Source organism: Seriola aureovittata, chromosome 16 (genome assembly GCF_021018895.1).
Source record: "Seriola aureovittata isolate HTS-2021-v1 ecotype China chromosome 16, ASM2101889v1, whole genome shotgun sequence".
NCBI classification, from domain to species: Eukaryota; Metazoa; Chordata; class Actinopteri; order Carangiformes; family Carangidae; genus Seriola; species Seriola aureovittata.
Genome location: NC_079379.1, coordinates 11,601,888 through 11,625,990, shown reverse-complemented (window position 1 = coordinate 11,625,990; position 24,103 = coordinate 11,601,888). Strand labels below are relative to the sequence as shown.

Below are 24,103 nucleotides of genomic sequence, written 5' to 3'. Positions count from 1 at the left end.
CTGATTAAAAACAACAAAAAATATCTGCAGAGATTTTACAGAACGTCACAGGATTATTACTGGGTTTTTGTGTCAATTATAAAGTTATTTAATAATAAAGCCATAAATCAAACCCTTTCTCATTTTACCCCCTTGAAAAATATATTTTGAAAAAACGTAGAAATATGTTGGTGTGGCCAAAGACTTTATTGCATATATTTCAAGTACACAAACAGCCATGTATTCTACAACTGCACCACAGGTCAAATAAACAGACTATTAAACAGTCTTCATCGTTTGCAACACAATAGGTTTTTCTTTCTTTAAGTCTTATTCTCCAGAGCCAACAAAAAAAAGAAACAATATAATCAAAAACCTGGAAGTTTGTTTAGTCTTCAGACAAAGAGAAAATCACTTGTAGGCATTTGCTTTATGTTTGGGCAAAAAGTTGAAATTCTTCGGTACAGGACCCAGAAGCATTTCACTGGAGAAAGGAAAGGGTAAAAAGTTATAATCATAAAACGCATTATTTAACTCTTTAATCTTAATGCAGCTTGATACTGAATGGTGTTCTTTTCTTTGTTTTCTGCTCACCTAATCCTGACCCAGTCCCCAACGTTTTGACTCGCCATCAGTGACTCCAGGTAGTTTCTGCCCATGTAGTACGGAGGTCGCTCATTGATTTTCTGAGGCACTCGCTCCAACAAGCCCACAGGAATATATCTGATGAAGAGAGAGAGAGAGAGAGATGGTGGAGGAGAGAGAAACATCATCCTCAATTTCTCTCCAATCCACTTTTCAGTAGGTATTCAGTGTGAATCACCAGATTATATTTGATGGTTTTGTTGTTACAGTTTAGAATTTAAGATACACTGAATAATACACGCTTTTTGGCCTAATTCACTAAAATGGAGCTGTGACAGAAGATCATCCCATCTTCTACTTCTGATAAACACTTTTCCACCACAAAAACTGACAAAGTGAAACTTGTGAGATATATAATCCATTATATTCTATTTCAATCTCACCGAGTTTGTAATTGGTTTACGGTATAGTAGTTTTTATAATGTCAGTCAAATCTTGCTGTCACATGCATATGTAGTCCCCTTGTGTAGCTTTTAATTCTTAGGAAAAACTGAATTTATGCCCTCTTGACCCATTATCCCCTTCATTCATGAATATCATTTGTTTGGAGTACAAACCTCTGACCTTCTCTCATTGCAAATGTATCCATAGCAACATAATGCAATTAAGAAAAAGAAATACCGCAATTCAAAACCTGCTATGTAAATGCTGTATTACCACAGCATACGAGAAACAATAATGAATATTGCTCGTTTATACTAGAAGAAAATACAATATATTGAAGTGCACGGTGGTGCCCACCTGCACATGAAGGACAGCCACTCCAGCATGAAGGTGCGGGTCTTCTCCACGCCTCGAGTGTCGGAGCCCCAGTGCTCCAGACCGAAGTTGGTGAAATCCCTGAGGATGTCCAGTCGCTCACTGGACGAGATGTCCCAGTGTCTGCTCTCCTTTATCTCAGTGAAGATCCAAGGCTTAATGAGAGCACCCCTGAGGAGACGAAAGTAAGAACATGCATAACTGGCTGAACCTTTTATTCGATTTTCAAATTAAAGTTCAAGTTCGCCACAAAGACAATTGGGATCTGTAATATGGAGTAAATCCTCTTGTCGGGATTCGATGTGGATTTAAAGTAAGAAAGCACAAGAATCGCATTGATAATGATGCAAATAGCAAATAGCGAATAACAATAATAGCAAATAAATAGGGAGAGGAAAAAATAAAAAATAAGATGGACATGTAAGCCTTCAAGGGTCTGACAATGTATTATTTTATAACGATTTATTATTTTATTATTTATAATATATTTATATGATTTTGTGTATTATTTTCTGTGTACCTTGCAATCATTATACCAGAAACTCCGGTCTCTCTCGCTTTCATGGCATCTTCATAGGACAGAATGTCTCCATTTCCTGGAACAATAAAAACAGGTCACCTTAATTCACCTCATCACCCGCAATAAATTATTCTTCAATAGCCTGTCAAAGATTTTACAACCGTGAGATTGCGTAACTGTATAACTGGATTTTTTCCCCCATATTAGAGGGGGTTGTTTTTCTAGTATTCATCTCCTTAAAAAACATTTTCCCCCTTCATCAGCTCTTTTTACAAACTCTTTACAAATCCACATACCAAAAAGCGGGACAGGACTAGCCAGCTCGGAGCAGGTGGTGATATAATCCCAGTCAGCTAATTTGGTGTAGCGCTGCTCTCTGGATCGGCCATGCAACTGCAAGAAAACAACAGCATCAGCTCTATATCATCACAATCTGATGGTGGCGCCATGTTTTATTCATTTGAAGATATGAAAATAACAGAGGAGGGACGAGAACAAAAAAAAATGTATACATGACTGACAAAAGACAAGGTGCTTGGAAACAGACCTCACGGTGGAATCAGTTTGACAAGGACACTCGTTTAATAAATAATAAGTGAAAAAAAAAAGAGAAAAGGAAAGTCATCTTAGATAAACAATCATATCAAGTGTTCTTTAACATTACATTTTAAATTGTGCTCTAATTTGTTGACCGATGTGAGTGAAATTGACAGTGTGCTGTCAATTTCAGAGGGTTTGTAGCTATTTGAGTGAATTAATCAATATTTTATACACCCAGAGGTGTATACAAGACACTACTCGAAATTAGACTCTTTCATGTTTTTCCACACTTCTGCTGTGACTGTATTAAATATGATTTTCAACACATGAAGTTAGTAGATACGGTTTCACGCCGCTCAAACCCATCTCTCCTTTTACAGCTGCAATGATGCTTCACATTTATTAATGTTTCTGCTACTAAAACACTCACGGTGATCATGGAGACACCCCATTTTTTCATCTCTGGGATGAGTCTGTGTGCTACGTTGCTCTTCTCCTGAACACCAGTGCGGATCTTGACTGTTAAAGGGACATCAAGGACCTTCAGGAAGAGACACTTGTGTTTTCACTCAGGCTTTGTAATCCAAGACAAAGAAGCACTGTTTTCAAGGTACAGCTGTTATATATTGTCCAATTGTTTTGAATAAGTACTAGTATGTCCAACAATAAATCAGAGACTTACACAGTTCATTCCTTTGACTATCTGTTCAAACTTTCTGGTGCGTGTCATCAAGCCACAGCCTCCGCCCTGATGAGGAAGAGCAAACAAACCCCATCTGTCAATGAGTGTTATATCGACGTTGTCAAATGTCTGTGCTTTGCACACTGTATCATAACACACAAAAATTAATCTGAGTTCAGAGGTACCATCATGGTACCGTGTTTGTTCGTCAACCTTATTTACTCAGTAAAGGTAACAGTGGGTTTACAATGGCTATGTTTTTTATGTCTGTTTATTGCAGGGACTACCAACTTCTTTGCACTTCACTTTAACATTTGAAGCTTATCCTTTGGTTTATAAAAGTGGTTCTGATTTTAAGCTTTAAGGTGGGCCCTTATTTGACCACAGATGACACTAGTTATTGATTAAAAATTTAGCATTACTATGCTAAGAGAAATTCCTTCTAAATATAAAAGTTGATAGGCTGACAGCAGCGTTTGATGCAACTTTACAGAGAATGATTGTCATCCTCTTGCCCATGGTGATTGATAATCAAACCAATGTAGAAGTCTCTGTGGTTTAGATATAGATGGAACTAAATAAACCAGGAAGGTTTGGCAATATCTCCCACACTGTGGTCCATGTGTGTAAAGTATAAAAAATTTACACTGCAGGGAGGACAACATGAAAACCAAACTGGAAGTGTCCATAAATGTGATTGGGGCAACCTGGTTAGATAAGAGCTTACCTTCTTGTAGACAAGATCAATGGGGCATCCAGAGTTGATGTCCACAAAGTCAACATCAGTGTTGTTGTTGATAAGCTCTGCACACCTTGTCATGGTGTCGGGGAAGCAGCCCTCCACCTGGAGACACAATATGGATTTCAGATCTGAGAAAATCTTCACTCTCAGAGAAACACACTGCCAAATACCACAAGCCGTGTTTATAACCACAACATGAGCAGAGTCGTTCAACAACATGTTTTATGATGACCTCACCTGGACGCCAAAAAGATCTTCACTTTCATGCCTCTTGAGGAGGGCCCACTCTGACTGCTGCCCCTGCAGCAGGTTTGTGCACATGGCCATCTCCCCACAGGTGATGTCTGCACCAAAACGCTTGCACACGCGACGGAAAGGCAGATTTCCACACTGAGGAAAGAGCGGGAAGCTTTTAGTCAGTCCAAAAGCTCATTTAATATAACTTGTTCTCTTAGTAGTCTATCTAACCTGTTTGTTTTTAATTTTACATCACATCAAATGCCCTGCACTTCACTTAAAAATAATAAAATTAATATATATTAAAAATAATAAAATGATTGTAAGTTGACAGTTTTGAATCAATTAACCTATTAACACAGACAATTCAGTCTGGCAGTACTTACAGTTGTTAGAGGAGCAAGGTAGAGTTTGTCTTGAAAGTCCACCTTGAACACAGAAACACAAAAACATACTCCTTATTCATGAACCCACACTAGTGCACCGATTTTATTTCTCTTAAATATTTATCAGTATCAGCTGGCTTTTACCAATTTGAAATTTATTTATTTAGCAAGAAAAATGATTACACAATATTCCTTGTCATATTTAAAATTAGTCACCAAACTAACTAAAAAATGTAATTTTGGAGGGGAGACAGTCGGTTGAAGATGTACCTGTTTCTTTTCACATGGGCGCAACTTGATGACATCTGCATCAGTCAGTGGGCCAACAGTCTTCACTGGAGGCTGTTTGTCAGGGCTGGACTGCAGCTTGTCACAAAGAAAACATGTAAAAAATAATTGCAAACCCCCATGCGACACTCTGCAGTAACCTTCATTAGCTGACTGACAGACTGGGAATAAGAGGTAGTGCTCCGAGTAGATGCTTGTACCTGTGTCTCTGCTTCAGTAGACAATAGCTGCTCCCCGCCTGTTGGATTTGGAGATACTTCAGCTACACAAGCTTTACCTGTGTGTGTGTGTTGATGTCAAAGAACTGAATTATAAAACCAAATTCATTCATATTTCACATTTTACACATGGCTGCTTTCATTAAATATGTCTGTGTTTGAAAATGTAGGGTATTTAGAAAGTAAACAGAAAGGATGTTTCAATGAGCAGCAACACTGGGTGACTAAGTAGGACTCATACATGCCATTCAACACCTGCTCAACTCAAAAGGAGTAGAAATGGCATGCTTGTTGCTCAACTACAATTAAGTGAGCTGATTAAATGAAAGACTCACTGCAGAGACACTTCATATGCACTGCTGATTGCTGCACTTGTGCCAGTGTAAATCTAAACTACTTAACAGACTCCTTATAAGACAAAAGAATATGACTGACAGATTCATGCTTAAGAAGGAGCAAAAACCCTGGCAGAATACTAATATTGCTGGAGGGTACTAGTGTCTCCATTAGATCATGCTGATGTGTGATATATTCAAGTAAATCTATCTAAAACCACTTGAGCCCTCTTACCGTTCCCTTGCTGCTCTTTCTTGTCTCTGTTGTTTGAAAGTGTTTTCAGGTACTCTTCTGACTTTTTGAAGGCCACCGAGCGCTTCCTCAGACGATTCTGGAGGTCTTTACTCAAGCTGTTCTTCACCGGGTTCCTGCCTTCACGAGCCTTAACTAGATCTGCGTTCTCCATGGTTTTGAAGTCAGGTGTCGTGTGCGCCTTGGCGAAGCGGCAGGAGAGGCCATAAGCACACTTTCCAAACGTGCTGTAGAGGTAGCAGCTTTGCCCGATGTCAGCAGGCTTAGAGGCCATGTACTCAGCGACGTCATGATGAAAGTGGCATTTGTCTCCAAAGGGACATTCCCTATTGGCCTACATGGACGGGAGAAGTTATGACATGAGCTGTCAGCTGACATAGTGATCGGAGAGCATGTACCGTATGTGGCATTTGTGAATGGTCAGTTAAAGCTGCTTACCTGAATGACTGAGAGACACAGTCGCTTTTCATCATATGCAGTAGGCTTAGTGTGCGGCCTTGACTTATTTTGTCCTCGAAGGCGTTTACCATCTTGATTCCCCGCCTTGGTCCTTTCTTCAGTGTCTAGTTTGAGCTTTTTAGCCTCTGGTTCCTCCACACAGATCTCTTTTGCCTCCTCAGCTGTGTCATTATCACTGGCCTTTTCTCCTTTTGAGCCCTGCCACTCAGAGTCAATAAACCCATGAAATTTTTCTTTGGTTGTCAGGAATCTGCAATGAGAAAAAGAAGAAGAAATCAAATCATCCTTCTGTTTCATAGTGTGATACGCAACATACCTGAAGAAAGTAGTTCTGTCCCAGTTTTGTTATACACTGTAATTCTAAGCAATTTTTAGTGTGAAGGGTTTTCACACCGGAAAAGAGTTCAGGGAGGAGTAAGAATGAATTCACATCGTATTTAGTCAAATTTGCCCACTTCTATCCATCATTACAAATTACTCTGTTGATGGTAAAATAACTTAAACTGTTACTGATACAAACCAGCCTGTCCTTGTAAAACTGCTGCAAGATATAAATCCATACTGTGTGCAATAAGTTAAGTGCTTTCAGTAAAGGCTGTTCAGCCTTTTTGCTGACAGTGTAGTTGTCTTTGCTTCACCAGACAAAGCAGCAGGCAGTGTGAAAGGGTTAGGGGAGGGGGCATCACCTCCAAGGTTGAGTCTGTGCTACTGGGAATAAAGGGTGACTGCTCTACTCAGATTGCGAGCTAGTTGCTGCCCCAACGAGTATCTGAGTATTGTTTACCAGTGAGGACAAGAGCAAGAGACCGGTGTGGTGGAGACACTGATACTAGCGCTACAATGGGCATTCGTGTTGAAGTCATGATAAGTAGTAGTAGTGTTTCTCATGTTTGAAGTGATTTCCGCCAGTTTCAAGTGCGACTCATGCGATTCTCATAGGTGCCACACATGGCAAGCTGCTTACTGTGGTCTAATGGCAGCTTGACCCTTCACAGCCACATTTGTCCCCTTTTCCTTGTCCTCTGCTGATTTTTCCATCACACCTTCCCCACAATCCTTGCTCTGAAACACATGGATACATCAGCTGATCACTGTGGATCAAAATGCAGCATGACAGTAATAATCATCTCCTGATCCTGAGCTAACCAGCACATCCTCATAATCAGAATCAGCTATTTTAGGCCAAGTATTTTGTGCATATAAGGAATCTGGCTCTCATGTACTTGAACACAGCACAAATAATATCATTAAGATGTACGTGGACATACAACAAAACTGAACAAAGCTAAATAAAAAATAAACATATGTATAATTATATGCACATAAACATATGACAATTGTGTAATCCTGCTGCATCATGTTTCTTGCTCGGTTCTGGTAGATTTAGCTGTAATCTGTGAATTAACTTTATCTATGCTCCATTTAACTTCCACATAAATTGGCTGTATGGCCAAATGCAACAATCCATATTAGCAGAGGTACTTACCTGTTACTCATAGGGTTGTCAGAGAAAAACTGCTACTGTGGCATATTTTGCTGCAACAGTGACATAAACGGACTAATCCAGACTCTGCTAACAAGCTAACAGCTAACGGGGGGCTGTTGACGCTTGCGACGCCCTGGACAACAACAGATGTAACTTTATGCTGTTTAAAGGTAACTTGTCAAAAAAAAAAATAAAGCGAACCAAATAAAGTTAAGTTTCACTGCACTTCTGTTTCTCACCCTGAGACGTACAGCAACAATCCAGCAGCGTGAGGAAAAGGTTGTGCAACTGTTGGGCGAGGTCCGTGGTGAACTGTCCGGCGAACATTGGTTCCGCAGAGTACAGTACATATTCCCCAGCCTTCAGACCAAACTATTGAATAATAGATTAAAATATTAAATCATTTTAATGGACGACAGTAGTCAATGGATGGAAAAGGATAAAATTCCCCCTGTTATTTGGATATGTATAATATATATTTTAATTTTCAAAATGGTACGCAATCATCTTCTATATTGCAAACAATACCTCAAGTTTATATAAGTACATCAGAAGTGCAGGAAGTATGGGTGAAACATGTAGTCAGATGTTATGTCCTTGTTTGGACATCACTTTTATTTCAAGATTGCATCTACACATGAATTCAGCTCTCCAACATGTACAGTCATTTACAAACATTTGAACAAGAAAAAATATATATTCTTACAGCAATGCATATGCATATTGAGTGCGAGGGATTTTTTAGCAGCTGTCAATGTTTCAAAGAGAACATCATTGTCAATAAACTACTCGATAGTAGAGCTAAAACAGTTCACATTCTATTAATTGATCAATCAGTCGACATAAAATCAAGTGACACTTGTTTTGATACTCTATTTGTTGAAGTAATTTTTCTAAAATGCCAAACATTCACAACTTCCATCCTCTAAATAGTGAGGATTTGCTATTTCCTTTATCTTATGTGATGTTAAAATGAATATCTTTGGATTCTGGACGGCTAATTGGACAAAACCAGCAATTTGAAGATGTCACCATGGGCATTAGAAAACGTGTGATTGCCATGTTCACTTTTTTCTGACATTTTAGAAACCAAACAATTAATCAAGGAAATCTTTTAGCAGATTGATGGATAATGAATTTAGTTCCAGTCCAACAAGATAGAGTGTATAAAAGAATTCCAAAAGATCAGGCAGAAATTATACTTTAGTGACAAGACAAATTAATAAATGTTGAAACCAGAAGACATGATCATCCTGAAGCTGAAGCTCAAGTAAAAGCATCCCCCAACTTTGTCTGACATTACAAGCAACTACATTCATTCATCTGGTGAGGCACGAAGTTTTTCTATCTTTGCAAGAAACCGCTTTTTGCTCGAGTCCAGGATGTTGATGCCATTCTTCTGGAAGTCATATCCCACTCTCTTCAGCTCCTCTAGTCGCCCCATAATGTTCTGTGTGCTGTAGTCCAAAACCTTGGGCTTCTCCAGTATCTGCTTCATTGTTATTCCTCCTCTCAGGAGACAGTCCAGTTTAGAGTTCAATGTGCTTGGCCCAATGTACAAAACCATCGGATAGCTACTGATTAGTTTTTTGATGTCAGCTTTCTGACAACCAAGTGACATCATCTTCTGCTGAAGGCTGTTAAAATTATTTTTCAGATACTCATTTGAAAGGTCCAGAATCTCTGCTCCAGGGCCTTTCAAAAGAGCCAGCAGTTCTGAGTCACTAAACTTAAGAGATGTTCTCAGGTTATCAATGTTTGTCCTGACTCTCTTGGTGCTTCGGATGAGAATGTAAAGGTTTCTGGATATGACGGCTTTGACAAACTGCTCTGGGTTCTTCCCACCAAGCTCTGCACAGATGTCTTCCAGACACTCCACCATCTGCTTGTTGAGCTCTAAACTGTTGGAGAATGTGCGTGGCGCTGTGGTCAGCAGCCGGTGGAGGTCTTTGGCGTCCAGTCCCAGTGAGGACAGAAAAACTATGTTCTTCTCCAAGTTCCCATTATCACTGGACCTGAAGAAAGACTCAGGTGAGCGTTCCAGGATGGTCACAATCTCTGAATCCATCTTGAAGATGTTTCTCCACAGCTCCCAGCGCTGTTCCAAGTGTGCAATCGAGCGAGTGATGGCGCGGGGATAACGGGATATGATGCTGGCGATTATTTTGCGGTTGACACCTTTGCCTTGCAGAAACTGAAAAAGGCCCGTCTCGTTAGTAAAGGCTTTCCGAAGCACCCCAGGCTGGCGCTGGCGTGCCATCTTCACATCAACTCCCATGAGATTAAGGTTCTCCAGCAGAGACTGATTGTCTGGGTTCACCTGAGGCTTCGGCTCGTCGCTTCCTGTAGGAGCACTGCAAAGCCTCCTGGGATGGCATGTTGCGCTCAACTGTACTTTAATGAGCCCAAAGCTGTGCTGCAACGTCACTGATCGATGGAGGCTGATGAGAGCCCTCGATCCAGGTACCACTGCCATTTTCAATGAGGTCTACAGTGTAACATCACCGCCAGTGTCTGTGGAGCTAAAGGAGGAAAAATAAACACGGCATATTTACCTGAATAATAAAACAAAAGTCAAGTCAAACTAACAGAAGAACTCAAACTCAACAAGACTAACTGGTAATAATGAGGATCTCATTTAACCAGCTATGACCCGAGTGTTGCAGTACTGGTACTCAGATCCTTTACCTTTACAGATGCTTTAAATAAAAGTAGCCGTACCATATTAAAGAAATCCTCAATTTTAAGTCAAAGTTAAATTTTACCTAAGTAAAACCACAGAAAGTATTATCAGTATAATGTCCTTTACTGAGAGTCAGTGGTATACAGGATTTTATGTATGGTACATCTATATTATTAATTATGGGAGTAAGTCTTGATGCATTAACATGTCTGCAGCATTTTAAATGTGAGCTGGAGATAATTTGAACTTGGAATAATGCATCATATTTTAACTGCTGATGGATTTGAACTCTCGAGTCTGCACGGTAACTCATGACTACAGCTGCCAGATAAATGTAACGGAGTAAAAAGCGTGAAATAACGAAGCATAAATTGAAAGTTGTCAAGTGTAGCACCTCAGAATTGCACTTCAGCGTGTGGTTCTTGCCCCCACTGCAAAGCCCGATGTGAAATTCAAACTCAAAATGTTACTTGCAATACCTTTTAATAATGACTGAATGTAAAGTCTTGGCCAACCAGAGCAGCTTTTATCGCGTACGATTAATTGTCAATTTATCAATGCAGGAAGCCCGTTTGCAGAAATTGAACAAAACCACAGCACATACCATATACACACACTTATATATATAGATATAGTCGTGCGGCTCCTCACAGTCCTCTGCTTCCAAGTCGGTGAAAGGGGCATGTTTGCCTTGACAGACCAGAGCGGAAACGTGAAATTTGACCCCCAACGTGAAGTTTGTCGCTAATTACCGCCATCTAGCGTTATGGAGTTAAGAAGGAGTTTCATTTCCAACCACTAGAGAGAGGAAAAGGGCTTAAATGTGGAGGCTGCACGTTTCTACCTGAGACTATGACGTAACCATAAACTGATGATAAAAATCTGAAACATTTGGATTAAGATGCCGTTTGAATCGATGGGTTATTTTTTGACACTGATCACATTAATTTTGTTATGTTCATTCAGGTCAATACATCACAGTGATGAAGTTGCAGCTATTTAAGCAGGATTTTAGAAATTATAGTCCCACTTTGTTGATTAGCCAAATTAATAAATTACATTTATAAGTAGTATTAATTAAGTCAACCAATTCAAGTGTTTAATAACGTTTTCTTTACATTGAATCTCTATGATGGATGCTATGAATGTTCAATGCCAGGGTGTTGTTCTAGTGAGAATCCCTGCATTATATTTGAATTTAATTTCACAATTTTTGTCGAACATTTGTCTAAAATGAATCTATGAAATGCTGTATTCTGTAAACTATGAAATGTGTATGTCATTAGAGGAATTCCCAGAAACAATATAAAGGGCAAGACCTCTGTGTTTTCAGCGGTAGCTACAACCCTGTGTTCATTTGCACAGAATGTGCACTGTAAATACGTATTCAGTCACTTACAAAACCCTCAGAGTGCAATGGCTTTTTTTAGTCCATATCCATTATCACACCTGGCAAGTTTAATGCTTTGCACAATGACAAAAAATACAAACTTGTAGAGTAGCCTAAATTAGACTGCGAGTTACAGACATTAAAACTCAATTTTGTGGCAGACATTATCATACAGCAGATGTTATCGTATGCCCATGGGATACAAGAGACCATTTACCATGTGTTGTGGCTCACAGCATGACAGTGACAGACCTGCTGACCCATTACCATCTCTTTAACGATGAGTCCCACCACTTATGAATATTTTAATACAACACAGTGATACCGTCATTATGCAAATTGATTTTCACTCCGCTGCTATAAGATTGTGTATTAGACAAATCAGCTCCGTTCATGACAGGCTGAAAAGAGTCAATTTTGTTTTGTCTCAGTCATCAACAGGACACCGTTTATTTTCCATTTATTCATGCAGTTACTTTTTTCTCACACTTGTCCAAAGCACTTTTGACTGTATTTGCATAATGATGTGATTGGGAGGAACTCTTATGGCCTACGCTGCTGCCTGTTAAATAATTTTTAGTATAGGGCAAATGATGAGAGGGGAGAAGTGGAAGAGACGGAGAAAGTTGCAGTTGAATTTGATTGTACATTAACGAGAGGGAGCGAATCAGAGCCCATGGCCACTCTAACTAAACCTAATGCAGTCTAATAAGGCCAGTTATTTCTGTGTCATGCCGAACATTTGGCCCATGCCGCATGGTATCAGTTCATCTACTGCAACATTATATGCAAGTCTATATTCTTTCAAATATTTACATCAGAAATTCAAAGTACATTTTACAACGAAGAGAAAAAGAAAGAACATAAATGCTGCAAAAGTTCATCATATAATGAGTTTTTTTCTCATCTCAAAGGCTTTCTTGAAATAACTGGTCAACTTAATGATTCTACTGTGAACAGCCAACTCAGTCTTAATGCATTATCCAAATATACAAAATCAATTCCTGTTTTGTTCTTTGCTTTATGTTGAAACCTTAGATGGCTGTTGATTCAAATTTATAGTGTTTAGGGGCATTTGTATAAAATCCTGGTCGAATGTGGAAGTTGTTTTGAAACGATAAGGCTGCCATTCTCTCTGTTGCAGACACCCATCTCATTTCAAACAGTGTTTATACTGCTAATGACTTAAAGTAAAGTAAAAGGCTGTCAATTCAACTGATTTTAAACCTGCAAAAAAAAAAAATTGAGCTAAATTGGTGAGTTATTTTCTGTTGTTAAATAGGAGCCGTGGCTGCCATCAGACTGACTTCCACTCTCCCACAGAGGAGGCATGCAAAGCTCCGGTGGTTGGATGGACGCCATGGTATCGGCTGTCAAGGGCAGCAGCTGAGACCAGGCCTCAGCCCCAGGTGTCACCGCTGAGCTTCAAGCTTGTGCTGTGGCCTGGAGGAGCAAGTCCTTTCCTGATGCACAGTTCACTGCTGTTGTGTTTTTAATATTACATGTTATCCTGTCCTGATCCATTTGTTGGGGTCTACTTGGTAAAGTTTCTTGGTTAACTGCTGACACAGGACTCCTTCGGTGAATCAATAATTCAGAAACTGACGAAGCTTTCCAATGCTCAGTGGTTCCTGCAGACTTTGTTGCACAAACAGCGAGTGCTCACAGGTGGGCTCAAACAGGTAAGAATGTCCAAAAGAAGATGGGTGGAATTCAAGATCTGCCAGACGATAAGCTGTTCAGCTCCAGTCAGCCGAAGACACAGAGCATCCTCTCCTGCTGCTGCTGGTATGTTTCCAATCAGCAATTTAAGAAGCAGAATAGAAAGGTTCACATTTTGGGAACTTGTGAATTTAGCAGGTTTTCTTTGAGAATTTAATATTTTATAGAAATCATGTTGAGCCACAAGGAAGCAGAATACTTTAATTTAAAGATGTTTGGACAATAACCAGGGCTTTTTAAAATTGAGGACAATTTTTTTTATTTTTTTCTGTAAATGTAGTTTTTTGTAACAACCTGAGAGGGACTTTACATCCTACAAGAACACATTGCATGAGCTGTGTGTATTATAGACTAAAGATCTTTAATTCGTTTTTAGTAAAAAAAAAAAAAAAAAAAAAAACACATAAGAAAGGGTTTTAACTCACCACCAGAATAATATTCCAGACAATGTGGAGACAGAGTTTGTCTAGGCTATCATGTTTGTTTTACGCTTTGCAAAAAACAAAGCAATTAAAACAAAGATGCACAAATTAAGTAAACGAGACAGAAAAATTACAACAGCCTTTCTAAAATCCTGCTATGGCCCTGTTTTCTGAATTGCAGCCCACATCACCCATTATTTCAGTGATTAATATAAAAGAATGAATTTATGAAAACAATTCAGTCTGAGTGTCAGTTTAGTTTATCACTGCTGTATACTGTAAACTGTGTCCTGGAAATGTCCGCAGAGCAGATTCAACTTCGCTTACAACAAGAGACAATGCATCATCATATCCTGTTTTAATCAGATGTGAACTATTTGAAGACTCAGATCACTTCCACATGGAGTCTGTAAGTAAAATATTGGTCATCCTTTCCTTTATCACCCCCCATCTGTCCTAGAAACTGATGCCAGGCTCTCATGTTACCTGCTGTCCCTTTCAGCTGAGACAGCTCAAATGTTTCCTCTTTAAGGAAGTAAATTGCACTATTGTGTGAAACATACCCAGAATAACCCAGTCAACTGTTGTGCTGCAAAATATGAGGTGATGGATGAAGCCTATATTAGGAAAAAAACAGCTTTGAAATGAAAATATTTGGTGTTTAGTCTCAACTGGGACAGCTCAGACAACCTCTCCTCGCGTTACCATAGAAACTGTGCAGACGTTTTAAGCAGAATTCAGACTGAATATAATACAGGGAAATTTATGACATTATGAAAATGGTAATAAGATATGTTGATTATTGATGATCATTAACAAAATTGCTGTACATCAACTATGACATGTAGGGATTCTGCCATGCCTGTAACTATATAAAGATTTTACACACAGTATTATGAGCTTTTATAACATGGTGGATTGTTATACATTAAACTACTTAATAGCATGTAAAGTGGTTATAATTAGTTCTGCTCTTACAGTTCATTCAAAGAAAGTGTTCAGACCCCTTTAATTTTTTCAAATTTATTATAAAGGAAAAAATGAAATATCACATTGGCATAAGTATTCAGACCCTGGAAACCTTCATTGCAGCAGATATTTATGTAGACTTCCCCAGATATTTGCCTCAACGGAGTCTTGTCTCTGAGTTCTGCAGAGAGTCCCTTCCACCTCATGGCTTGGTTTTTGCTTTGATATACCTTTATATAGACAGGTGTGTCTATAGTACATCCATGGCACAAACATACTTGGACAGCAAATTCCGACATTTATTACGGATCCTGAAGGCACCATTAGTGGAATGACAGTGGGCGTGGCCGTGAAGGCACCTACACGACGTCATCATAGTTGAGTCTCATGTTTACGTGGAAAACATGGCGGCGGACTACCAACAAGGAGACAGCAGCTAGTAAAAAGCGGGTGGAAGTCTCTGACAGCGAGCTGTTAGCCGGACAGACATTTAACCGCTGGCTTAATAGTTTTCTCTCGCTGATATTTCGTATGAAGCAGCTTCCGTCTTGTTTTCGCCACAGGGACAGAGGTGATGGAAGACGAGGAGAGGCAAAAGAAGCTGGAGGCCGGCAAAGCAAAGGTAGGACTCTCTGTCTCTGGTGTTAGCTTAACTCAGTAACACTGCTATTACGGCTGTAAAGAAGTAACTTCATGTTGTTGACAACTTATTTTCTCACAGCTGGGGCTGTCAGCTGTTTTCTTACCCTCCCTCCCCCTCCCCCTTCCCTTCATAACCCCCTCTCAGCTGTCAGTCCCAGCAAACATGCGCCCCGCTCTGACAGCCGGCGGCTGGCTTGCTACAGCTAGCCACAACCTCCTTTGTCATGCTGCATGTCTGAAACGTTACTACAGTGCTGCCTATTACTTTTCTGAAAGTGACGTGTAGGAGTCTGCACGCAATGCTAACTTTAATCTCAAGTCAAGCCGCCACATCGTTGTCAAAGGCTTATAAACCCCAGCTAAAGTGAGACTGACAGGCTGGTGGAACAGGATTTACAGGACATATCCCCACTAGCTAGAACAAACGTTGCCCCACATGCCAGTCTTGTGCTACCATTGGCGTTATCAATAAGAAGCATCAAGATTTAGGTCAGGACAACACCCCTTCACACCTTTTCACCCTCCTAGCCATCCACCAACTCATGCTACAGAGTAGGGTAATGGTGGCTCTGATGTTGCCTTGTAAACCTGGATTTTTATTTTGTCACAGAAATTAGCGTTGTTTGGTGTAATAAATGACAATGAAATAAATGGCAGACTGCTCTGTCTGAGCTATGCACTTATACTGTAGCTTTGACTTGTGAGGTGTTGCATGACCTTGTAGCAGTGTTATTGATAATTGTTTAATCAAACATCATGGGTATGAATTATTCCGAGCAGTGTGTGATGTGCCAACCTCCCTTTGGTCATATAATAAATAGATGTACCTTTTTATAATACACCCTGAAGACATGTGGCTAATAGGATCAACCATGTGTACAGCAGAGAGTGGGATTAAATAAAAAATGTTATGATCAGTGTAAAATCTAATTATTGAAGAATTAATCGTGATCACTTTATTTTAACACAAGTACTTGTCACCACTGTTATTAACTATTCCTTACTCTCCAAATTACACATTTTGTCCAGCAGTGATTTTCTATAAACCTTATGCATTCACAGACATTATAATAAGAGTTGGTGTTGAAACTCCTGACTTCAAAAGGTGCTACAGTCCACTGCAGAGAAGCATCTAATATGCTGTGTCAGGTGTGTCATTTGGTCTCTCCTGGATTCACAGCGGTCCTGGTGCTCTGGCTTTTAGGTTTGCACAGTGGGAGAGACCTTAAGAAAGACCATCTCCCTGGTTATGGCTTTGGCATTTTGGTTTATAAAAGGCCCCTCTGTACTGCAGGGGGATTTCACCGCTGTTTTCTTCACAGCACCGTGTCACCATGTTGTCACATGCAAAGGAGAAACTACACAAGTAATTTCACTGAATAACACGTTGATAATGGCTTGCAGGGATATCCGAGATATTATTTTTTATTCTCGGCTCCCAAACTCTGGCTGGATCCTGCAAACTTAGATTTAATCCAAGCTGACATATGATGGAGTCGATTAGCAAGCAATGGGAGTGTTTGGATGATGATGTGACATCACCTTCTTTAGCTCTTCCAAAATTTAAGAAAACTTGTTTAAAATCTAAAATAAATAATGAGTCTGCATCTTCTGCCTCAAATTCTTTTTTTTCTTTTTTCTTTTCTTTTTTTACAGAAATTGATTTTGGTGATATTTCAGAACAAATATGACTTTTGTAGAACAGCTGCTGTGATTGTTTGATAAACAGAAGCAAAATCTACTGACAGTGACTGGGTGGTTTTTGTTTCAGGTGTAGGAAGCATCCATGTTAATATCTTGAGTGAAGTTAAAACTGTCAGACATCTATTGTATAGCGTGCTTGAAATGATGTCTGTCCCAAGCAAGTGCTTATTGAGTCATACCAGACAATGAGCAAAGCACAAATTGTGGGCTGGTGTTTACAAGCTATTGTTCCAAGACATTAGCTGCAGATGTATTGTTCTTTTCACTTTTCTCTTGGAACGTATTGACAAGTGCCTTACCGGCTCCCCTGAGTTTTTGGAGACTCTCTCTGCTCTTTAAAAGCACCCATCACTGCAATGATGATTGGTGTAAGATGGTGTTAGATTTTGTGTTAAGTCAAAAGAACTCACAGGCTCCGATACCGTATGGTACCTTTTACAATCACCAAGGGGGAAGTTTGTGACTTTGACGCTCTCTCGTCTTGATATTTTTTCACCAATATGCTTGACATGCTTGCTTCAACTAAGTATGAAGTCACTGTATAATGCCACTCATAGGAAGAAAATGTGTAACATTGTCTGCGTCGTTAGCAGTTACATTTTATCAAGGGGGCGTTTCATCTGAATGTCACAAGTTAAGGTTGAGATGTTTGCTTATTTTTGTCTATAGATCAGTCCATCACACTCTGTATGTTGAGCAGCGCTGATATTTAATGTCACTTCGGGGATTAAAGTGGGCCTGTCCATTTGCTGTTGCTGCATTTTCAGGCTCAGAGGGAGGGCACTGCAGTGTTTGCTTGATTTGGCCCAAGGGATGCAGACATGACTCACGGAGAATTGCATGCTTATTTGCTGCTTCTCTGATGTGTCTACCGGGCACAGATAAAAAATATGTTAGTATAGCTTCTGCCATTATGATCATGGGTTGATGTGCTTACTTTGTATCTATGCAGAACTGGCTATCCTCCTGCAAAATGAGGATATGATAATATCTGATGTGTAATATGTAATGCTTCTGTAATGCTTCTGACAACCAACTGTGATGCTGAAAAGACACTTACTGACATAACTTACGAACCAAACTGCAATATGTTATAGCCTCAAACAAACATTTTTATAGTACAAGTAGAATACAAGTAGATTTTCTCAGGGTTTCCAAATAGCCTAAAGGTCAGTGTCACTGTCGGACACCGTTAGAGGTTTTGAGGACAGCAAAGGTACAAGTTGATCTACTTAGCTGAGGCCTGAATAGTTAATCCTTCAAGTGACTAAGCATGAACATACTCTGCATCGCTCTGTGTGATGAATGGACTATGACCATCTTGGCTTATTAACTGGCTTGAATGATGGAGAGTTTTACTTTTGGGCTACAGTCTTTATCACCTGTAATGCAACAACAAAACACTGAATACTTCTGAAACACTGATTTTGGCATTCTGTGCTGCTTGAGAAGGGATTGCCAGGTGATTAATTGAATGTGATGGTCTAACAGCTGCCCAGTTTTAATTAGCTACAGCCTGGATGATGACTGAACTGAATTTTCTGTGCAGTTCTATAAACAGTCCTGATGACTGAGGGGAGCACTTTACCCTCCTTTGATATTTACAAAGTCTTGTAAAATATTGTAACAGCCAGCATCTTGCAGAGAGCTCTATATGCAGGAAAGTATAGATGTAATCTGAAGATGCTGTTGCTCACCATAACTGATAACTAATGTACTTAAATCATACCATGTAAGAGTCTGTCTGGGCTTTACTAGCAGTATGAGAGAAAATGTTTTCAAATCAGAACTTGTATCTGTTTGCACAAAATAGCTCATTCATAATAGCTTAAAGCCAATAGTTTGCTTTGTTCAGATTTAACTCCTGGGACCAGAATGGTTTTTACAGTTTGTTCAGTCTTTCGTTTTGGTTTATTCGGTCACGCGCTACAATTTTTATGCCCGTCTGGTTTGTCAGTTCAGAAGCTTGAAAGTGTTCAGTCATGACTGTGTTCCAGATCAGCTGCAGTTTGTTATGGATGGAAATGTATAATGTAATTTGAACAAACTACAATGGTTGAGGGTGAGGACATGCAAAAATCATCTTATAGCCTAGATTTGAACCCAGTTACTGAGCCTGGAACTAGATCATTTTAATAGAGAAAATATTTTATGATTCATGATTCATGCCAGTGCTGTGCTGTTGTACAGGAAAAGGCAAGTTTTGTTCTCTAAAAGACCCATCAAACAGGGATGAAAATAAGAGGGAAAGAGAGAGAGAGAGAGAGTTTCTGTCTTTGTTCTTTTACCAGTGAAGGTGTGCCTGTAAAGCACTGCTTTTTGCAGCTTAGAGGAGCAGCCTTCTCCAGAGACATTTCTTTGTTGCTTGCTGGACTCTGTCGTCTCTGGGGTTGGGAAGGAGACTGTGGCTCCTGTCATTAGGAGAATGATGGTGCACAGGCACCTCAATAATCCTCTGCAGAAGCTATTAAGATACTTGACAATGATTGTTGCTTGGAGTTCATGACAAAGCAAAGGCATGTAAGATCGTGAAAAAGAGTTTATTTTAGGGAGAAACAAAGGTGAATTGTGGGTCTGCTAAGGAACTTCCAGTTGTTTCAACAATGAAAACAAAAATGTCTAAAAGTTAATCAGGGAGACTTATCGTGATTTTTAGATTACAAAACAACCTCCTCTGCTGTGCATGTGTTTCTGCATTGCATTGCTTCAATGTAATGTACACAGTGCCTTTTTTTGTTTTTGTTCTTTTGGGGTTTTTTTCCTTGTTACCAAGTTTAACTCACCATTTATTGGCAACATGCAGTAGGGCTGCACAATATGCAAAAAAAAAAAAAAAAAATCGTGATTATTTTGACAAATATTGCTTTTCTGATAATGCACAATTCTAGTGGGAATTGTAATTTTTGCTTTTTATTTTCACAGAAAAAATATTTCAAAAAACGACTGTACCAAACCTCAGTGTCCCTTACATCTGGAAAATATGATTTGTAGGCCGAGGAATCTCTGTAGCACAACGTACCATTTATAATGGTACACATTTTACCTTCATCAAAAAATTAGAGCGCTTGTGATTTGGATATTGCATTTGGCCATAATATAAATTTTGATATTTTATTGATTCATTGTTCAGCCCAAATATGCACATATTGAGAATTATTGCTGTTACAGGATATAAACCACGGAGATGACTCTACCTGACACTCAAAACACTTGGTGTAAAGAGACTCCAGTGCAGCTTTCTACCCTTGTCTTTAAGACATATGTGACATGGTCGTTCCTCTTCACAGATGTGGCTCCACCTGCTGTGTAGACGATGAACCAGGTGGGGCCGACGCAGCTTCAGTTGCTGTTGCTTTGTTTTCAGGACTATCAGCTATTGTTAATGTGTTAACTGGAATGTGTGTGTAAAATGGAGGATATAGGCCCTCACATAGCTGGGTGTTGACTAACACAGTGCTGCTGGCTCCGTCATTGGCACATGACATGACATGGGAGGCCGTGAGCTTCCCCATAGCCCATAATCGCCTAATACACCCAGCGACGGTAAAGGGATAGCTGCTGTGGTATTAACCTTATGGTAGAATTTATTTCATGGAAGACATATTTATACAGTCCAGTGATATTATTGTAATAGTTCCAACCCTCTTACTGTGTGTTTGTATAATATTCTTCTGAAAAACAGATTTTCCTTATGGCTCTATAATGTCTGTCTAAAGCATAGTATTTAGATTTACATCTGTTTTCAATATGTCAGTCACAACATTGATTTTTGTTGCCCCACCACTTCCATGATGCTGTCAGTCAGCTACTATTAGACACATAAAAAAACAAATAGCCAGTTTATAAAATAAGCTTGTGTAAATGTTTTCAGACAGCAGATGGTGATACACCTACGTAGTCTCTGTTTCCCAGATGGTGATACAGCTACACAGGCTCCCTTCCTCCATATGCTCAGCCAGTGCTCTGGCGTGCCCAGCCAAATAGGGCAGCTATGATAAGCAGCTCAACGAAAGGCCGGGGGTTCCCTAGACTTCTCCGAAACTCAGGGTGATTTTTGCTGGCAGGACCACTGCATATCAAACATTCCTGCTTGTGTGTCATTCTGATTCAGTCAGAAATAAAGGACAGCCCTGTTCTCGTCACTGTAACATTAAAGCATCGAGTCCCCATTCTGTAAGTCTGCCATTCATTCATATCTCACTCTGTGTGCCCGGGTACTAGATAGATAAAGCTCTTCTGAAAATGCAGATAGGTGGGTATATTTGGACCAGGGGTGGAGCATGTGTGGAGGTGCATAGGCACAGATCAAGAGCCCTTTGAGCTTTTTAGCCGTGAGTTGTAGGAGGGGGACGTGATCACTACGCCCACTCTCAGCTCTGTCGTGTCGACCTCTAACCTTTTGTACAACTTCACCAAACCAGACCTGTCAAAAAGTGCTTGCTTTTGTGCTGGCTTTGCTGCTACAGGAGTGGGGTTTGGTCAGTTTTCAAGCTGAAATGACTCTGATTCTGATGCCAGCTTCTCTCATGTCAGGATTTGATTGTTTTGTGATCAGTAAAGCGAATATCTTTGGGTATTCAAATAAAACAAGTTATCAGAATACCACCTTCACCTTGGGCTGTGAGAAATTTTAAGGCATTGTTATATTGTTTTTATGTCAAAATAATTGTTGTGCAGCCTTACAGCAAAGTTATTTAAAGTCTGTATACAGTAGTTGACTAAACTTAAAGGTGGACTCTTGTTAACAGAGCTTCTGTTTACATTCATTGTTTACTGAAATGCATTGTGCGTATCCTTGGGGCCTTACAAAAGTTATCAACGCTTTACCTTTCCAAGAAAACATTTGAAAAGCAAATTTTTCAAACATGCTTAAACCTTACTTGCAGTCTTTTCCCCCACATTTTCTGGCATATATCAGTGTTTCTTGGCATGTTGTCCCCACCTGTGGATCAGTGGAACAGCGTGAAACCAACAGTAGGACATATATGTAGTTTAAGTCTATGATGTCTGTATTGGGGTAAAGAGGCATTTTCCAGACAGGTGAGCAGGCATTAGCACGGTATCCTTGGCAACAGCCTATCTATATCAATGGCAGTCCATGCAGCACCTGCAGTATGACACCTGCAGCCCTGCTGTCTGCCCTGTTTGGCTGACTCTGCCACCTCTTTTCTGTCACCCGTTGCTCATACATAATGGATATCTGTAGTACTGAGAGGGAGAGAGGGAGAAGGAGAGTGAGTGATACCTCATGGCTAATTGGAAATTAGATTAGTGCTGTACATTTGCTCATATGACACCTCGTAATTATATAAGTGTGTGTGAGTTGGTTGAGCAGGTTGATAAGTTTTTTTTTAAGCAATAACTACATGTGAAAAGACATTTCAACATGACACTGGAGAAAAAATACAGTATGGAAGTTTCCTTGAAAGAACTTGGTGCTAATTAAAGGAAAATAGAGACAGTATTCAATTAGTAAACTTCCACTATGTGACGACATCCTACACTTCGACATACACGAGGAATGAAGTTTCCTATGATAAATGAATAATGGAATTTAATTTACTTAAGTGGAGCCATCCTTTTTAGGCAAAAACATATTATGCCAAAATCTTGCACCACATTACATAGTCTTTTTTCTTCATGGAAACTTGGATTACAGATCTGTAAAACAAAACATCACATTAACTTTTATGTTTTCAATTTGGATGGAAGAAAAACTGAGATCCAGTGGTTAACGTCACTATGAGTTTCTGTTTGGAGGAAGAATTGTAGACTGTGATTGAGACAGACCGACCAGCCAATCTGACACTATTGTGGAGAAAATGGAAGATTTATATGAGCTCTAATCCCAAATATGAAGCCACAGTAAACACAAGCACTCTCTTTTTCAATTGATATGAATTGGAGATCGGTACTTCTTCTCGCCAAATAAGTTATTCCTGTCATAAATTTGCGGAAATAAAATTCTAAACAGAAAACAATAGACATCAGTGTTCAAGGCTTTTTTGGTGTTGAGTAAAGCAAAGAATCAAATTTTGAAAATGGTAAAGGTAACACAACGTGTTATTGGCTGTTTAGACAGATTGTTGACATAGTTTAAAAATGTAATCCCTTTAGTCAGGATTAGCACCTGGCACAGCAAGAGGCATGTGTCGGGTCATATGGACACAGGGAGGGAGGATTCACTCAAGGAAGGAAGACGCCTTTTGGGGCACACGATGTTTCGCTTGAATTTCGCCAAACTGTGCAGACTCAGAGTAGGTTGATATTCGTTGAGTTTGAGTTTTTTTTTTATTTATTAGAAGTATTAGCTATGGAGGCAGACTAATGAGTTGTGAATCAGGCTAAAGCGGGTGATTATTTCCCTGAAGTCTGAGCATTAGGGTCAGATAAATAACTATCTGGAGGCAACGACTGAGAATGTAGACTAGAGTAATACTTAAAAGGATGGTTGCTGAAGTGTTTGCTAATGCATTTTTACTTCCAAGGACCTTTTGAAGTATAAATTGTAATTTTTATCTTTAACGCTTCTTGTTTCCTTCTTCCCACTCCAGCTGGCTGAGTACCGCCAGAGAAAAGCTCACGCCGACTCCCAGAAGAAACAGAAAAAGAAGAAGAAAAAGAAGACAGGGGAGGACTCGGAGGGGGATACGCAGGGAAGGGTGGACGTCCAGCCGGATCAATCAGTGGGAGGAGAGGAGGTCTCAGGCGGAGGGCGAGATGGGTTACAAGAAGGAAATAAAGCCCCACCCACCACGGAGTTTACCTTCGCTAGAACACTGCGGAGCGGAGAGACTGTCAAGCACGACCAGACCTACACCATAGAGGTAGACACTTAACACTTGTTGTTGGAAATATTGACACATACAGAGTTCACATCTATTCATTTCCTTTTAACAAATATTATAGACTTGAACCATATCTTTGTGTTGCTGGACAAACTGTTCAAATCAGGCATCTGTGGCACCAAAAATGACATTTTATAGTTGAGAAAAGCTGCAGTTAATGATAATGAGATAACCAGCAAATATTCAGATTTTAG

At 39.7% G+C, this 24,103-nt stretch overlaps 3 protein-coding genes across 8 annotated transcripts in view; 1 reads left to right on the top strand and 2 right to left on the bottom strand.

Annotated features, from left to right (window-relative positions):
- Nucleotides 1-167: 167 nt before the first annotated feature.
- Nucleotides 168-7,829, bottom strand: dus3l (dihydrouridine synthase 3-like (S. cerevisiae)). Of its 2 annotated transcripts, none has more exons than XM_056400213.1 (16): nucleotides 7,530-7,829; nucleotides 7,008-7,105; nucleotides 6,023-6,293; nucleotides 5,567-5,918; nucleotides 4,979-5,055; nucleotides 4,761-4,850; nucleotides 4,491-4,532; nucleotides 4,105-4,257; nucleotides 3,853-3,969; nucleotides 3,126-3,191; nucleotides 2,874-2,984; nucleotides 2,200-2,296; nucleotides 1,904-1,979; nucleotides 1,366-1,554; nucleotides 574-702; nucleotides 168-463 (listed from the first exon to the last, which is right to left on the bottom strand). In XM_056400213.1, the coding sequence occupies exons 2-16, from the start codon at nucleotides 7,079-7,081 to the stop codon at nucleotides 391-393; spliced, it is 1,917 nt and encodes a 638-aa protein (XP_056256188.1). In that variant the 5' UTR covers nucleotides 7,082-7,105; nucleotides 7,530-7,829; the 3' UTR covers nucleotides 168-390. The 2 variants fall into 2 exon arrangements, with proteins under 2 accessions (XP_056256188.1, XP_056256187.1); XM_056400212.1 differs by having other exon boundaries at nucleotides 4,761-4,856; nucleotides 7,530-7,828.
- Nucleotides 7,830-8,111: 282 nt separating this feature from the next.
- Nucleotides 8,112-10,908, bottom strand: LOC130183728 (transcription termination factor 1, mitochondrial). Its single transcript, XM_056399358.1, has 2 exons — nucleotides 10,817-10,908; nucleotides 8,112-10,051 (listed from the first exon to the last, which is right to left on the bottom strand). Exon 2 carries the CDS (start codon nucleotides 10,003-10,005, stop codon nucleotides 8,845-8,847), a length of 1,161 nt encoding a protein of 386 aa, XP_056255333.1. The 5' UTR covers nucleotides 10,006-10,051; nucleotides 10,817-10,908; the 3' UTR covers nucleotides 8,112-8,844.
- Nucleotides 10,909-15,118: 4,210 nt separating this feature from the next.
- Nucleotides 15,119-24,103, top strand: part of akap9 (A kinase (PRKA) anchor protein 9) — a 64,935-nt gene continuing 55,950 nt past the window's right edge. For all 5 annotated transcript variants that reach the window (XM_056400171.1, XM_056400172.1, XM_056400170.1 and 2 more), the window contains exons 1-2: nucleotides 15,119-15,337; nucleotides 23,616-23,888. In XM_056400171.1, the coding sequence (XP_056256146.1) occupies nucleotides 15,290-15,337; nucleotides 23,616-23,888 (321 nt within the window). In that variant the 5' untranslated portion in view covers nucleotides 15,119-15,289. The remainder of the gene's footprint in view (nucleotides 15,338-23,615; nucleotides 23,889-24,103) is intronic.